General features: G+C 54.1%; 6 protein-coding genes across 6 annotated transcripts; all 6 read right to left on the reverse strand.

Annotated features, from left to right (window-relative positions):
- Window positions 1-304: 304 nt before the first annotated feature.
- Window positions 305-1,207, reverse strand: GMORB2_4334 (Short-chain dehydrogenase; the record flags this gene model as incomplete). Its single annotated transcript, XM_035466309.1, has 1 exon — window positions 305-1,207. The coding sequence occupies one exon, from the start codon at window positions 1,205-1,207 to the stop codon at window positions 305-307; it is 903 nt and encodes a 300-aa protein (XP_035324146.1).
- Window positions 1,208-1,705: 498 nt separating this feature from the next.
- Window positions 1,706-3,192, reverse strand: GMORB2_4335 (hercynylcysteine S-oxide lyase; the record flags this gene model as incomplete). Its single annotated transcript, XM_035466310.1, has 2 exons — window positions 1,706-2,976; window positions 3,069-3,192. 2 exons carry the CDS (start codon window positions 3,190-3,192, stop codon window positions 1,706-1,708), a joined length of 1,395 nt encoding a protein of 464 aa, XP_035324147.1.
- Window positions 3,193-3,697: 505 nt separating this feature from the next.
- GMORB2_4336 (Sir2 family) lies at window positions 3,698-6,733 on the reverse strand (the record flags this gene model as incomplete). Its single annotated transcript, XM_035466311.1, has 2 exons — window positions 3,698-6,547; window positions 6,608-6,733. The coding sequence occupies 2 exons, from the start codon at window positions 6,731-6,733 to the stop codon at window positions 3,698-3,700; spliced, it is 2,976 nt and encodes a 991-aa protein (XP_035324148.1).
- Window positions 6,734-7,552: 819 nt separating this feature from the next.
- Window positions 7,553-9,304, reverse strand: GMORB2_4337 (tripeptidyl-peptidase I; the record flags this gene model as incomplete). Its single annotated transcript, XM_035466312.1, has 1 exon — window positions 7,553-9,304. The coding sequence occupies one exon, from the start codon at window positions 9,302-9,304 to the stop codon at window positions 7,553-7,555; it is 1,752 nt and encodes a 583-aa protein (XP_035324149.1).
- A 1,682-nt stretch (window positions 9,305-10,986) lies between these two features.
- On the reverse strand, window positions 10,987-12,651 carry GMORB2_4338 (Whi5 like; the record flags this gene model as incomplete). The annotated part of the gene is made up of 2 exons (XM_035466313.1): window positions 10,987-11,991; window positions 12,121-12,651. 2 exons carry the CDS (start codon window positions 12,649-12,651, stop codon window positions 10,987-10,989), a joined length of 1,536 nt encoding a protein of 511 aa, XP_035324150.1.
- Window positions 12,652-14,451: 1,800 nt separating this feature from the next.
- GMORB2_4339 (putative zinc finger motif, C2HC5-type) lies at window positions 14,452-16,047 on the reverse strand (the record flags this gene model as incomplete). Its single annotated transcript, XM_035466314.1, has 1 exon — window positions 14,452-16,047. One exon carries the CDS (start codon window positions 16,045-16,047, stop codon window positions 14,452-14,454), a length of 1,596 nt encoding a protein of 531 aa, XP_035324151.1.
- Between the last annotated feature and the right edge of the window lie 504 nt (window positions 16,048-16,551).

Consider the following 16,551-nt stretch of genomic DNA (forward strand, 5'->3'; position numbering starts at 1 on the left):
ATATACAACACGCCTACACCGGTTTGATTTCTCCTTCTCTTTTCATTATCTATATACCCCCGTCATTTATTTATATACGTCTTTTTGGGTCTCTTGGTTTCAATCCCTTTGTTTTTTGTTTTTGCATCAAATTTTTTCTACGAATGGGATGAGGATATATAGCGAATACTGTTTCGGGACGCTGCTTTTGGAATAGCAATGTTGATCTTGACTGTCCTGACGAGTTACTTTCCATTCTTGTGATGAACGCTGGCCAAACAGACAATGTTTAATGCACTGCCGATAGTAGATAACAATGCCAAGCTCAAAACACAATTCCACCCCCGTCAACAACGATATCAGCCCCATTGATGTAAGACCCGGCCCGACTGACGAGCATAACCACGACACCGGCCAACTCCTCGGGCAGACCAATCCTCCCCATGGGATTTCTACTACACCAAGAATGCCTCGCATCAGCGAGACCATCACCCTCGTTGAGCACAGTATCCATGTATCCGGGGCTGATGGAGTTAACGGTGATGCCGTATCTGGCCCACTCAGCAGCCAGACTCATCCTCACGCCGGCAAGGGCAGCCTTGCTGGTATTGTACGCCACCTGGGGCTGGGGGAAGTTGACCCTGTGAGCGGAGATGCTGGACGTGAGGACTATTCTGCCGCCTCTGCCCTGACGGACCATTTGGTTCGCACAGGCGCGTGAGACCAGAAAGGATCCCGTGGTGTTGACCTCTATCACGCGTCTGAACTCTGCGGCGGACATGTCCAGGGCGTGACCGACCTGGACGACACCGGCAAAGCAGATCAGGGCATCCACACCGCCCAGAAGCTGGACCGTGTGCGCCACGGCGGCCTCGACATCCTCCTCAGAAGTGACGTTGCATTCACGCGCCTCGATGCGCGTATCGGGAAAATCGGCTCTCAGGGAAAATAGGGTGGACTGGGATGCCTCGCTGGATATGCCAATGTCCAGCAGCATGAGGGCGGAGATGCCGTGCTGCACCAGCGCGCGAGAGCATACGCTCGCTATGTTGCCCGTTCCGCCCGTCACGACGGCTACGCCCGATACGGCGAAGCGGCCGGCCGCGGTGTCGCGGGGCGCGGGGTAGGACGACGATGGAAGCTGGGGGGTTGAGGTCACGGTCGATGTTGGTGGGCAGAGGGTCATGTAGGGTATTATTCTCTCACGGAGGGCTTCGCGGGAAGTCATTGTGTTTTTTTTTCTTCTCTTGGTTGTCAAAGAGGGGTATTAGTTGTGTGTGTTGTTTTATTAAGACACTTGTTAATTGTCGGTTATGGAAGGAAGTCGAGGGCATCCTTATACTTGGGGAACAGAGGTCAACTTGAATCTGACGACTTACACGATGCCAACACCACACGACCCCGCATCCCAACCCCCCCCCTCCACGTAGGACAATATACATATACTCGACAGCACGGAGCTCTGTGAGCCGGACCTTTGGACCTCGGTGGCTCAGTACTCTCTCTATGAGATACTACGACGTATCATGTAGCGTCAACCACGCGGGGCATGCTCCGAACGCTTCCGTCTGCGTCTCGGGCATGATGCCGCACATTGGCGCTAGGCATAAAGGCGAAAATGGAGGGAAACAGTGACCTAGAAAAAAAAAGGAAGAAATTAGGCATTACAAGACAAATCACATCAATTCTACTCTCGTTTTTCTTCTTCTTCTCCAAAACATTCTTCCTAATCAATTTTTTTAAACTCCCCTTCCCCAACACGCCTACACAATTCCTTCAACACCCCGCCAGCCCACTCATAGTCCTCCAACTCGAGGTACACCTGGGCGCTCAGCCTGACCCAGAAGCGATCCCACCTGACACTCACAGCCATGAACGTGTGGAACTCGTCAAACATGGTGTCGTTGATCCAGTGAAAGGCAACGGGCGCGTCCTCCTCGGATACGACGATATCCCCCGGCCCGGCCCTGACCCTCCCCTTCTCGCCTACCCATATGGGCAGGGCCACATTGGCCATGGCGCAGTCGGTCATCGTGCCGGCCTTATTATCGAGGTAGTCCGTTCCGAGGGCGTCGGCGACGACCCTGATGCCCCTCCTGCTCAGGTCGGTCATGTAGGCCATGATCCTGTCCTCGCCGCCGAGGACGTGCTTCCGCCAGGCGATGGCGTCCCTGACGGACAGGTAGGGCGAGTCGTCTCGGGTGCCGACCCACTCGAAGTTGCGCTCGAAGTGGCTCTTGCCGTCGTGCGGAATCAGAAGCGGCTGCGTGCGCCTGCCGCCGTTGTCCCGGCGGGGCGCGTACCCGCGGGCCGTGGCCAGCGTGCTGGGCAGCAGGTGCTGGTTGCGCAGCGGCACGTAGAAGAGGGCGCACCCGCGCGGCGTGTGCAGCCACTTGTGGCAGTTTGACACGAAGAAGTCCGGGTCCGCAGCCGAGAGGTCCAGCGGCACCATGCCCACACCATGCGCACCGTCGACGAGCGACGTCACACCCAGCTCGCGACACGCCGCCACCATCTGCACCCAGGGGAACCGCACGCCCGGATTAGAGGAGACCACGTCGAACAGCGCCACCCGCGCCCTCCTGTGGTCCTCTTCCTGCAACCTGCGCACCTCGTCCCGGAACAACGTGATGATCTCCCCGTCCTCGAGTGGGTAGTCGAGCTGGATCTCCCGAACGCCTACTCTGCCAGAGTAGTCCGACACGAAGTCCTCTGCGCGCGCGCACGCGTCGTACACGGTGCTGAAGTGGACGATGGTGTCCTTGCCGTCGCTGTTCCACTCCAGGTTGCGCAGCACCGTGTTGACCCCCTCGGTCGCATTGTTCACAAACACCACCTCCGACACTGGAGCGTTGACCAGCTCGGCCACCGCCGCACGCGACTCATCCAGCAGCTCAGGCAGTCGCACCCTGATGAAGTGGTCTGGCTTCGCCTCGTACATGTTCATGTAGTGATGTCTTCTGGCCTGGATGGCGTGCGGCACCGTTCCGTAAGATCCTAGGTGCCATGGTCCACGTTAGCCAAGGCTTCGAAAGAGTACGGGACCCCAAAAGAAGAGGGGTGGGGGGCCACAGGACGACAAGGCAAACCGTGGTTGAGATTCCTCCATCCGGGCTCAAAGGCAAAGTCGGCCCTGATTCCATGTCCCAGTTCTTTAGGTCCACCGTTGTCTCGAATCGAGGTGAGTTCCTGTTTACCAGCGTCTATGACCATGTTGGTTGGCTTTGCTGTAGATGACAATTTGGCTGGCTTCTTAAAGACCGTACTTTCTGTTGCCGTATTCAGGAATAAATAAGAAAAGAAGGAGAAAAAAAGAATCGATTTGATGTCGTACACGCCCTTCGATGAATGTCACCATCAGCTCCGATCGGCCGCAACAGTCGAATGAGAGTCAGAGCGGGGACGCCATCGTTACTCATAAGCTCTGCCTTGATTTCCCCGCTCAGCCAATATAGGAAGGAGGATGTAGACGACTGATACCGATTCAATCTTCTACTATTGTCTTTTAATCGTCTTCACATAGCAGTTGGCTATAATCTTCACCAATATCTCTTGATTGACCCTCTCGATACCAATATATACAAGTAGTAGTATAGTAGTCCTAGTATTATATACATCAAAGTCAGACTATAAAAAAAACCATGGTATCTTCTCGGAGTCATGCGATATAACCATGCTAAACAGCAAACAGCATACAACAAGCATCATCCCCCGTAAATCACCGCTGAACACCCATCTGCGCCAAGGTAACCGCCGCGTCCGTTTCCAAGTCTCCGTAGCCTAGTCTATGCTGCTGTCTCGTCGCCACACTGTTATCCCTCCGCTGCTGCTGCTGCTGCTGCTGAGCTAGCACCTGTGCCTGCTGCTGCCGCGTGTGGTGATACTGCGTCCATAGCCAAGGAGACCCATCTGATGATGACCAGTGATTCTTGAAAAATTCCGTTGTAGCCTGCTGGCCGAACTGCCATACGTTGCTTATGCTCGCGGTTATTCGCGAGACGGGTCCCGCCGGTGGGCTGATGGGTTCCATGGGTGGTGGGATCCCCGATACTTGTCGGGGAGTCGGGGTTGACACAGCATTCATTGGTGCGAGCGTCATCGAGAAGGGCTCTTCCTGATGCTGCTGCTGCTGCTGCTGCTGCTGATCCTCTGGCTTTGCCGGATCCGGTCTGCGCATCTTACTCCCTGGAAGAACAACTTCTACTCCATCAATCTTCTTGCGCTTCCGCGTCCGAGCATTGCCCTTGACAGAATCGACAATCGAGCTGTTCAGTATAGAACCCATGGATGCCATCCCGCTCTGCACCGGCGCCGATATTTGTCCGTGTCCCTGCACCGTCTTCTCCACCGCGGGCGTTAGCGGCTGCGGCTTCCTCGCTCGCCCGTGGTGTGGGTTTAGCGTGGACGAGGGTGCCTTGTTAATGTTGCTGTTGGGCCTGTCTATCGCTCCGACGCCCGACTTGCTTGATCGTCTTGGCTTTGGTTTTGTAGCCCGCTGGGCCATCACACTTGGCTTATCCATGGCCATAATGGTGCCACCCACCGGTGGTGGTGACGGTGCAATCTGCTGCCGCTGCTGCTGCCGCACTTTCGTCTCCACCATCTGCACTACCTCCCTTTTCAATGCTATGGTTGCTGTTTTAATAGCGGTTACACTGGTCTCGATCGAGGCCGGCAGCATCGGCACAGATGGTTCAGGACTTGTATCTCGCGATTCCAGAGTCTCTCTCCTCTTCGCACGACTTCCCGATGGGGCTTTTGGGGGCACCTCTGACGCTCTCAACTGAAGCGATGGTGTCCCCGTGATCCGAAAGAGCTCGTCCCGAATCTTCAACGACCAGTACGCGGCTGACTGCTTGTTATCCCGCATAGCAGCCGGGTTAACTGGCGGTGGACGCTCCCTTCTCTCCCTTTCCTTTTCCTGCCTCTCTCTCTCCTTCTCCTCCTCTGTCTTCTTCTTCTTCTTGGGCGGCGCCGTCTCGTCGTCCATCCACAGCTTCGGCACACGGGTCTGCAGATCCGACACCCATGCATCGCAGTCCCACTGCACCCAGTAGTCGATGACGTCCCCCCACGAGCTCTCAGAGGGTTTGGTGAAGTTCACAAAGACGACTTTCCCGTCGCGGCTGTGGATGGCCTTAGCAAACTCTCGCACCAGTACCTTCAGGCCGTGCACGCGGAGGCTGGTGCCCAGAATCAGGAGCATATCTGGGCAGATGGAGATGTCGTGCGTAACAATAGGGCTGATAAGGTGTGCGTTGGGGTGCTCCTCGCCGTACAGGACAATGTCGGGTCGCAGTTTGCCCACGCCTAGAGCGCGTTTACCCCGCTCCTGTCGCGCCGTGGTCGCACCTATGCAGTGCGGACACTCCGGTTGCTGGCCAGATAACGTCTCCGATTCCAGCGTGTCATCCCACGAAGAGATGCGTCCGCAGAGAAAACAGCGAAGGGATTCGAGGGAGCCATGGAGAAAGACGCATTCGACGCCTGACCTGGATCGTTCCAGTTTCGGTGGTGCCTTGGGTTGCTGCTGCTGTTGCTGCTGCTGCGACTGCGGCTTCTCTGTCGATGGCTCATCCTCAGCACTCCCTGACACGTCGTGGGACCTTTCTTCTGTTTTGGGTTCTTCTCCTCCCTTCTTCACCACCTCATTTTGATCCTGTGTACCCTCCTGCTTATCCTCGGCCTCCTCCACCATCTTGCTTAGCTGGGAAGCATTCGTTGTGGACCTTCTTGAGAACCTCCCACGACTTCCAGGCCCATCCTCGAGCGATGTTGACAGCCCTACCTTCTCCTCGATCTGGTCAATGTTCTGCGTATAGCAGCGCACGAGCTTCCCCCGATCCCTCAGATGGCTGATGAACCGATGGGATCCCGTAGGTTCGCAATCTTGTATTTTTTTCCGCAGAGACGTGGCAAACGTGTAGAAGACAGACGTACGGAGGGGATCAGCCCAGATTGACGCGTCAAAGAGGTCTTTCCCTTTCATGTTGGGCAGAGTAGTTTTCCCGCCCTGGTTGGCCGACGGCTGTGTGTTGAATGAGTCGTCCACATCGGCGCCAACATCAACGTCTGACTGCGACGTGCTGCTGCGGCGGCTGGGACTCGATTCCGAGGGTGTGCTCGATGACTCATACGGGTCGAAAAGGACAGGAGGAGGTGACGAGAGAGGGGATGAGCTCGCAGGTATATCTAGGTCAAGAAATCGACGCTGGGTGCAGCTACGGAAGGCCGAAGGAGGCAGAACCAGATGCGCCGGCGGTGACGTGCGGGGCGTTGTGGGTAGACCGACCCGTAATGTTTCGGGGTTCACATCGTCGTCGTCATGCTCGCTAGCGTCGACGGATATTGTGTTCTTGGCTTCTTCGTCCTTGGTCTCGTTCATGACCACTATGCTGCCATCGGCCGACACGCATCGTCTCTTAGGCCCCCTCTCGTCCTCCGTACCGTCGTCGTCGTCATCCGTGTCGCGGTAAGGCTGTAGTGGTGGCTGCTGCTGATCCTGATGCGCAGCGGCATCGAATTGTGCCTGAATGAGTGAGTACAGTCCATTCTCGGAGCGAAAGTCCTAACAAGACATCGAAAAGTCAGCCCAACGTGAGCAGCACCTGGGGAGGTGCAAGCATACAGGAATCCCCGAGTTGGTACTGATGCCAGCTCCAGTCATGACAACGACCTTACGAGCCTTGAGCAGAGAGCTCGCCACCTCTTGCAGGAGCTCATGGCACTCTGGGCCAACCCGCTGCGTAGGCATGGCGAGCGCGTCTGTGTTTCTCCCTTTGTATACTTTCTTCGTATATCCGGTTTTTTTGTGTAAGTTTTTTTTTTTTTCAACTGCAAAGAAAAAAAGAAGAAGAAGAAGAGAGAAGAGCACGCGATTCTAGCTCTGGTAGACTGTCGGCATGGTGTTTGTGGATTGTTGGACTGTGGACCTGCCCGCCGTGGTTGTTTTGGGGAAACACCGCGTCGTTGTAGATAGAACGGAGCCGGAGAGTACCTCGAAGAGTGGGGTGAGGATGATTGCCGCGTTCAGGTGTGAATGTCAATGGAGCATTGAAACAAGGTTTGACGAGAAAAAAAAAGCAAAAGGAAGAAGCGAGAGTTGGAGGAGCAATAGCCAAAGAAGAGAGTTGAAGAGGAGCAAATATATTGTATCATTACGAGTAAGAGCAAAAAGAAGGTAAAGTCGAGATGAGCGGGACGTTGGGTGGATCACATTCACACCTTCGGGTTGCAAGCAGCTACTCCATACATGGGACGCGCCTTCCTCTAGCAGGCTTGTTGTTGTTCGTTGAGGGAAGGAGCCACCACGTTATCTTAGCGTTATCTGGGCTCTCCACCTTTCACACATTTGCATCTCATACTTGCAGACAAAGGCACGAATACGAATAATAATCCATCACAATTCATCCACACAGCTCGGTCTGGTGAATTGACAGCAGTAATATCTGGCAGCAGCAGCAGAAGAAGAAGAATACTACTAGCAGGGAAATATTAGGTATCATAATCGGACAAGACTAATAATGCTATTAGCAAAAAAAGGAAACAGTGAAGAAGCACCCCCACAAGTCCATCAGTCCTGGTCCACCAGGGCCTGCATGAACTTGGCATAGTTGTTGGGCACTCCCAACCCGGTGATGGCATCCCATCCCTGGGCAGCGGGCCAACCACCGGGCATTCCGATACCGGCAATGGTGCAAGACTGACTGACACCTCCTTTGACATCCTGGAGCGTCTCGGCGATCTCGGGGCGGTAGAGCCTCCCGTTGAGCCAACCTAGAGGCTTCTTGCCAGCCTCGAACCTTGCCTCATCGATGAGGGCGACGATGGCAGCCAGGACAGGGGTGCTGGCGCTGGTTCCGGCTATGGAGACGACCTGCTGGGCAAGGACAATCTGGAAATCGGTTCCCACGGCCGAGATGTCAGGCAGGGCGCGCATGGAGCTGTTGTAAAGGCCACGGAGACGACCACCAAGGGCCGTCTCGTAGCTAGACACGGAAGAGTCCTGCCACGTCTCGCGTTTGAAGTACTGGGAGAAGCCACCGCCGGAGAATTCGGCGCCGGTGGGAGGGTTGTTGATATTGGACACGGCACCCACGGCAGTGACCCAGGGGCAAGAAGCGGGGAAAACGGCCATGGCGACGGGGCTTCCATCGTACCTGACGCACGTCGAGTTGCGCGATCCGGCAGCGCCACCGTCACCAGATCCGGCGACGACGGTGGTTCCGCGGCTGGCGAGAAGGCCAAACATGGAGCACACGCGCTCGGCGTAGGGCTTCGGCACCGACAGCTCGTTGTCAGCGTAGGAGAAGGACAAAACGTGGGGAAGCTCGTCGTCGGGCTTGGCAAGCAGGTGCTCGAGCAGCTCCAGGTACGGCTCATTGTCGACAAACTCCTCGGGCGTGGCGCCTCCCGAGTCGTTGAGCTGCGCGCCCCTACCACCGGTAGAGTAATAGGTCACATCAGCAGGGTACCCTAGGGCCATGGTGTACTGCACGTCCAGCGCGGCCTCGGCACCGGCCTGGGCAGGGCTCTGGATGTTCTGGCCTCCATGGACGAGCTCGACGGCGAAGGACGACTTGCTCTTTGTTCCGGGGGAAAACCTGGAGACGAAAGTCGACACGTCGTGGTAGTTGGCGTACTCCTCAAGGAAGCCGGCAACGCCCAGACGGACGCCATTGGAAGGCTTCGTGGTCGCATTGGCAGCAGCAGGCTGGGGCATGTTGTACATCCGGCGGATGCAGTCGGGCGTGGTCATCTGGGCGCAAGGGTTGGCACGCGACACGACGGACCTGGCCTTGGTGATGGTCGAGAGCTCCTTCTTGGGAGCCATGAAGTTGGCAATGGGGTGGACGAAGCTGACGGCGTCCTCAAGCTCGTCAGGCACCGAGTATGCCGTGGTTCGGAGGACGGCCCCCTTTCCCTCAAAGTCGTAGCGGTGCATCTTCATATCGAGGAGAGACTCAGCCTTGCCGACGGTGGTGTGGACGTGGACCCAGTCGTTTTCGCGGACACCGTCAGCGATGCCATTCTTGTTGAGCCAACCGTTGACGGCCTCGACATCGGCCTGGTCGGGGGCGCGCAGCTCGAGAGCTTGCTCGCGTGTGAGGTGTGGCGCAGAAGGGTCATCGAGGGTGTTGCGGATCTCGTCGATGCTGGGCTCCCTCAGGGCAAATGAGAGACGAAGAGGCTGTTCGGGATCGACGTCTTTCTCCAACAAGGTCCAACCATCTGGTGACTGTTGCAATTGCTCGATAATGCCACAGCTGCCCAGGCCAGCCAGGGCCAGCAGGGCCATGGAAGTGAAGCTAGTGTAGGCCACCATGCTGTCTGCTCCTTCTTCCTCTTCTGATCTTTCTTTTACGTCCTTCTGCACTGGAAACGGGGGAAAGAATATAATAATAACGAATGGATGAATGAAATGGAATGAAATGAAATGAATGAATGAATGAAGAGAAGAAAGAAGAAGAAAAGAAGGAAGAGCAGAAGAAGAGGAGGAGGAGGAACTCTCGAGAATTCAACCAGGGAAAGGAGAGAGCGGAAAGAAGGGAAGGTGAGAAGGTGGGGGAGCAAGATGTGGGTTGTTTATATTAAAAAGTAGGAAGGCACCAAAAGAAAGCAAAACAAGAACAGGAAGCAAATAGTTAATACAGGGACCAGAGAAGACGCCGACAAACTCACGTCGCGGTCTCAAACAGTTTCAATGCTACTCTAATTATCAGGCACTTGGCAGCAGTCGTACAAATGTTTACCATACCAGTAAAACACTGTTTCATGGATGAATTGACCCTGTCAACCATTTCGTCATAGCTTGAAAAAAAAAGAGTATGAAGGCAAAAGGGAGAAGAGTAACACACCTTGCCCCATGCGCAAGCCCCCCCCCCCCCCCCCCCCGTTCTATGCAATTCATGCAAAGCCTACAAGTCCTTTTCATACCTGACGAGTACTATCATCATTTGTTCAAGTTTGTTTTCTTCCGTCGTAGGGATGTGTGTGTTTGACTAAGATCTAAACAAGCTGTATGGGTATGAGCTCTAATACTGGTGTTGGTGTTGGTATTATTATATTCATCTATGACATTGTCACGTCGTACTACTATTACTATTAATATTACAATCACAACCCTCTCGTCCATACTCGTACACGCAATTGCGTACATGTACTCGTATATTAAAGGGAAATGGTAGGCACTCGTATAAGGTCAGACCAGTTATAGTGGTTCTCCTGGACGATCTGATGATACACGATACCCACATTCTTGTACATCGTCATTTTAAATGCCGACAGGATACGACCGAGGGACGCACACACACACGCGCTCGCACAGAAAAAAGAAGGGAAGGGAATTAAAACGTCAATGGTTGATAGATTGCTAAAACACACGCACAACAAGGCATAAGTGAAGTTCCTTCTCATTACTCTATGAGTCTGGATGACTACAAATAGTAGTACTGGGTAATATATTGTCAATACGAACGATACTTGATATATATTATGTCGTACAACTTAAACCCAATGCATCTCCCATCAATAATTTAGCCAACATGCATGTACGTTCCCTTTCATGTAATTAACGCGTTAACAAGAAAGAAAAGCAATGATCCCAGAACTCCATTTCCTGTGCCGATATACGAGAGATGTAAATGGAAGGCAAAATAAATAAAAGCCATTTACCACATCTTCTCATCATGCCATCCCATTCAAAAGAGACGAACCGCCGAGAAAACAGAAAAACAATAAGTTTAGAATGGGGGAAAGATGATTAAAAAGAGAAATATGCACCAAAAAAAAAAAACGTGGGGGTTACCAAGCTCCAGTAGCATCCCTCCACATGCCAGTCTATGAGCCAAAGAGAGGGAAGGGGGTATCACAAAGTAGGAACCAGAGCTAAGCAGGAGCTGGAAGAAGAGCTGGAAAAGGAGAAGAAAGCCATGAACATCTTTCTGCCAAGGTAGCAGATGGGAATGTAGAGAGCCGTCGAGGAGAAGCCAAATAGCAGTAAGAGGCTCACGCCCGAATCGCCCGGTTCTGACGCGGTGGTATCTGGATCTCCTCGTTATCCGAACTGTCAAAGCTCTCATCTTCACGATCCAACATCTGGTCAATGTCCTTGTCCGTCATGCGCTGGCGGTGTGCAACGTGGCTGATGCCCAGGGCGCTCGGAAGCGAAAGTGCACCCCGCATATGAGATGACCCGGCTTGGTTGGTCCGTCTCCGCGGGGTGTCCCGAATCGGCGTGTGCTGCGGCGTGTCCAGGTCCATGGGGGAGTCAGGTAAGGGGGCCATGGTCGGCATGACACTAAAGTCGACCCTCTTAGAGGCCGACGCCGATGCCGACGCGGAAGGCCGCTGACTTGGTAGGGCTTTGCGAGCGCCTGGTAGGGCATGTCTGGCTGCACTGCGAGTTAGTGCGGGTTGGGACGAGCTCGGGTCTGGCGACGTCGTAGGAGAGAAGGAGTGCTTGACGTTGGCCGAGTTGTTGGGGCTGCTCATGAACAGCAGAGACTCGATGGCGTCCTGCTCCCTGACATTCTGATGTGGTGAGTGCAATAGGTTCTCTGGCGGCCCTCGTTGATGCAAGTGGTTTCCGGGTGTTGAGTTGGAGGCGGACTGTGAGCGCGAGAGCAGAGTAGGCGTGTAGGTCGGGTTCGAGTTGCGGCGTGCATTGGACTTCGGAGCAGTGGCCCCGAGACCCGCAGATGGTCGAATAGGAGCAGGAGGCGCAAGAGTTGGCCGGCCGGCTAAGGAAGAAGCAGAAGCGGGCGGCGAGTTGGACACAGTACGTGCAGCGGCTAGGCCGTTGGACAAGGCAGCATGGGCCAATGAGCCACCTGACAGTTGGGGACTGACAGAGGAAGAGCGTTTGCTGTGGCGCGTGGTTGTCGATGCGCTGGACGTCGGGGAGGCGGCCTGCGACGCGAGTTCCTCTACCTGGTCTAGGTTGTGGGATTGCCATCCATTGTTGACCTTGACCATGGCGTAGGACAAGCGCGTTCGAAGATCATGGGAAAGCTGGGGTGTGCAAGTTAGACAGGGGTACACACACACATACGTATATATATATATATATATATATATATATAGTGCTGAACAGGTTCAAACCCCGAGGGCAGATCGTGGCGTCGTAGGCTTTAAACTCACGTCTCCAATGGTGCTGGTGGTAGAGGCCATGCTCATGGTACTCGTGTTCCTCGAGTGTGTTCTGACAGGGCTCTTGACCTCGCCGTCGGCCATCCGTTTCCGCGACGCGGTAGGCACATCGGCCGCGTCCGTCTTCATCCTGTCCTGGGCGGCAGCAATGGCCGACAGCTGTCGCAGCTGGCTGTACTGGCCAGTCATGGCATAGCTGCTGTGCTGCAGAGTATCGTTGTAGTCGTGGTCGTGGTCGTGGTCGCTGAGGGCGGGCGTGAAGACTTGGTCAGACACGCTAGTGGCGTTAGAGGCCTGGGATCCCTCGGCGGATCGTGGGTCGCTCTGGGAGAATCGCTCATCCGTGGCTGTAGACAGGAACAGTGCATGTGCGTTCTTGTCATGCTGTTGGTCGGCGGCGTGGTGCGCACGCGACTTTGTCGCGACTGGTGGCGGCGCGGTAGCAGCGACCCCACCGACGAGGTTGGACCATGTCTCAGGACCGCGGCTATCTAGATGGGCTCGCGACGACGATGAGACCATTATGGAAGGATGAGTAGGAGAGGAACGTGTCGGCGCGACCGCAGCGAAGCGGCCGTAGACCGTAGGTTCCATGATTTATTCGCTCTTCCACGCCTGGTTGAGCGGCAGCAGCACAAAGGCGTCGTCTGAAATGGGGCGACCGGTCGGGGGCGAGCGAGAGAGGCACAGCAGGATAAGTGAATGAGAAAAACGAGTCAGTCAGTCAAGTCGCGTGTTGGCAAGAGAAGCGAGGGCGTAACGATGGACAAGTGGGAAAAAATGCATGCAGGCGTGTGTGTGTGTGTTGGTCGCGGTGAGGATGCGTCGAGTTGGTAGAGTGTGAGAGAAAAAAGTGGAAGAGAGAGAGGGATTAGACAGGATTAGACAGGATTAGGACAGGGAAGCCGCCACTTGTTAGAGTCCCTCCCCGGTTGCGTTGCTGGTTTACGCGGTCAGGCGCGCGACGGATGCGGGAGGCGCCACCCAATGGTACTTTCCCCTCGAGTATTATTACAATTTATAGTACATAGTATTAGGATAATAGCAGGTAATGGAATTTAGGATATAATATTATTCATAATACGTATAAGAAGAAGAAACTGTATCCCGTTTTGCAGCTTAACAAAGTCTCTCGTTCTTTCCAATCTATACAACTATCTATACTTTATTCACTTCCTCCCTCTTGCATCTATTCAGTCATTCATACATGTAATATAAAGAGCTTGGACGGCTGTAGAACCAGAGAAACGGCCCATGCCACATGTAAACTCAAGACTCAAAAGCCACCAAAATACCATACATATGAACATGTACAGCACCATCAGCCCCCAAGACACGCGTCGATGCCTAAAAGGTCTTTAAATGCTGTCCTTTTTCTCTTTCTATTTCTTCGAGGGCTTTCTGGTAAGTGCTCACTGGTGTACCCTTCTTTTTTTTTCTCTTCTCTTCCTATTCCCCAGCCACTTTCGCACGTAATACCGGAAACCGCGCAAGCGCAAGCGTGAGTAATGGGGGGTTGCCCCATCCGAGACTTTAATAGCCATACTAAAACAGAATCTCAATGTCTAGTATTGACTCGTATTTTCAGCGGCGGTCTTTCTCGCCTTTCTCTCCCTCTTTTCCCCTCTTATATTTCTTTAATCTATTTATCTCTTTATTTCCAAAGGAAATAAAAAAAATAAAGGAAAAAATTAAAAGAAAAAGAATGGTCATGAAAGTATAGACTGATGTAAAGAATCCCTTCCCCTCCCGGTTGTGACGTTTACGTGTAAAATCATCGTCCCCCTCCTCTTTATGTGTCCCCCGCTCCGCTTACAGGGGTCCTGCGGGTATGCGTAGTAATAGAGTAGCAAAACGAGCCCACGGGACCCCCTCTATATTAATTTTTTTTTCCGCATATGAGGAACACACACGATACAATGAGTTCATGTCGCAGAGTGACAACTGTTGGCGGTGATTATATGCTCCCAAGGTTAACGGAACACGCCATACAGGAAGAGAAAACAAATGACGACGAACGCGGCTCGGACTCGCCGCCGCCGGCCACTTGCATTGGCGTGTGCTTGGCCCACTCGAGACCGCGACACGAAGTCACGTGAGGAGCTAGTTTGTGCTGCACGTGATGTCATTGACCTCATGATCATCTTCATTTCTTGTCCATCGTTGTCCACTTTTAATTGCTTTGCTCTGTTCATTCGGCATTTGTTGTTTTCCTTCTATTAATGGCTGCGCTCTGTTCGTTTTTTTGCCAGAAAGCATGTAAGCTATCAGTAAACGTCATGAGAGAAAAAAAGCACTGAAAAAGGGTATAATATTGGCACCTCATCCACGTTCCGGCTCATCACTCGCACCACCACCGTAGACACCCCCATCCAAGATGACATGTTCGTTATTCTCCAGGTCGTCTTGTACTCTCCGCCAGCCCTTCTTCTGCGGCCGTCCCTCGGCGTCCGCGCCCTTTCCCTTGGCATCAAAGACGGGCTTGATCAGTGCACCGAGCAAGGGATTACTGCTAAAAGCTCCGCCACTCCTATTCCCCGTAGACTCGGACAATACAACGCCGCCGCCTTGAGCAACAGTGCTGTCGTCATCTTCTTCATCAGGAGTGGACGGTCGTTCCTTGTTGGCCATTCGGCGCACCACTTTCCCGCCCACGAGGTCAATGCTGACCACCTGCTGGCGCTTCTCGTAGTCCGGCCGAGCATTCCACTCCATCTCACGCATCATCTTCTGCTGCCTCTTGAGCTCGCGAGCCCTGTCTTCGGGCGTAGCCCACATGCTGCCCGTTCCGGGGGTGCCCACGTCGAAATCGGCAGCCTCGTCATGTACAGTCGTACGCTGGGCGTTCTGCGCCTGGAACCCCAGAAGCCTGTCGCGGTGCTCGCGCGCCTTGGCCTCCGCCTCAGATAGGGACGCATCCATCGGGCCCTCGCGTCGCTTGGTGAATGGCGCGGGAGCCTTGGATACCTCGGGCCGTCGGTGGGCCTTGGCGTCGGCGGCCATCTTCTCCCGTCCCCGCTCCTCTTTGAGTTCTCTCATCATGGACTGCACCTCGTCTCGGCTGAGTAGTGGTGTTCCGCAGAATGTGCACGGCCCCAAACCCTCCTTGAGGCATATCACCTTTCCACACGACAGGCAGTTGGGCGCTGCACCCTGGAGGGGGTGACGAGTCGCCACACAGTTGCATCGGCGTGCGTCGGGGCTGTCTAACTTCGGGTTGGTAGTGATTTCTAGCGCTCGGATGGCTGCTTCCAGGTCTGCCAGCGCCGTCGACTGTCCTGCCATTGGTGTACCGCCAGAGATGGACACCTTGGCTGGTTTAGGCGCCGAACCCTTGGGGGCGAGTGCTGATTTAGACTTTGATTTTGAAGCCACATCAGATATCAGGTATCCTGCCGATGCAGGCTGTTGTTTGGGCGCTGGCGGCGGTGCTGCTGCCGACGGCGCTGCGGGCTTGGGTGTGCCAGGTCTGGATGCATTGTTGCTGGAGGGCGTGCTAGACTGGTTATGCTGCTGTGTCGTCCGCGGTATGTACTCGAGATCTGTCTGCTTCTTGCTATACACGGTTCCCGAAGGCGCACCGTAGTCATTTACCTGCCGCGCCTCGGGCGTATGTATCTGCGCCTGCTTCTTCTTCTTGCCGGACTGGCGGTTCAACTTCGGCACACGGTCCGACGAGGGGCCGGCTGTTGAGAGAGCTGCAGTCGTCCGCGAGGCAGTGGCAGGCTCGCTCTGGTACGGATCCTTGCGCCGCGAATTGAAGGTAGCGATAAAGGTGGCCACTTCGGGTGAGTCGCCGAGCAGGTTGCTAAAGTGGGAGACGGCCTCGGACTTGGACAGGGTGGCGGCGTAGTCTAGGACCTGTTGTAATTCCGAGTCCTGGAGGGGCAGAAGCTGCGAGAGCTGTGCTAGAGACATGGTAGGAAGATTGGTGTCGAGGAACCCTGTGTTGGAGTTGAGAAAGGGTTGTTGAGTGATGATGTATGCGGTAGTAGCTTGATGGTATGGAGGGGCAGTTAGCTTTATCCATTTCAAAAACCACATACCCTATAGTAAGCTTTTGGAAATTAGCGGCGTGAGTCACTGGCCGGTACTACAGCCGCAAGATGCAGGTGTATCGAGATATATATCGTTCTACATTTTTTTCTGTATACTACAAGTTTTGTTTTGTGGCGTCTAGAACGGAGGGGACGGCAAAATAGTATTCCTTTCGAGATGTGTTGCGTTGGTGGTATCACAGCTGTCATAACCATAGAGGTGTAGGAAGACCAAGACTAAATTGAGACACCACTACAAAAGCCCAGCAAGTTCATACTGACTTTTCTCTTCGAATAAGGTAATTTCTCATCAATCCAAACACTACACTGATATTCACATGACCCATTTGATACCAACAGATCATGTTTAAGCAGTCAAACATCT

The sequence above is a fragment of the Geosmithia morbida genome (assembly GCF_012550715.1).
Source record: "Geosmithia morbida isolate 1262 chromosome Unknown scaffold_2, whole genome shotgun sequence".
Classification (NCBI taxonomy): domain Eukaryota; kingdom Fungi; phylum Ascomycota; class Sordariomycetes; order Hypocreales; family Bionectriaceae; genus Geosmithia; species Geosmithia morbida.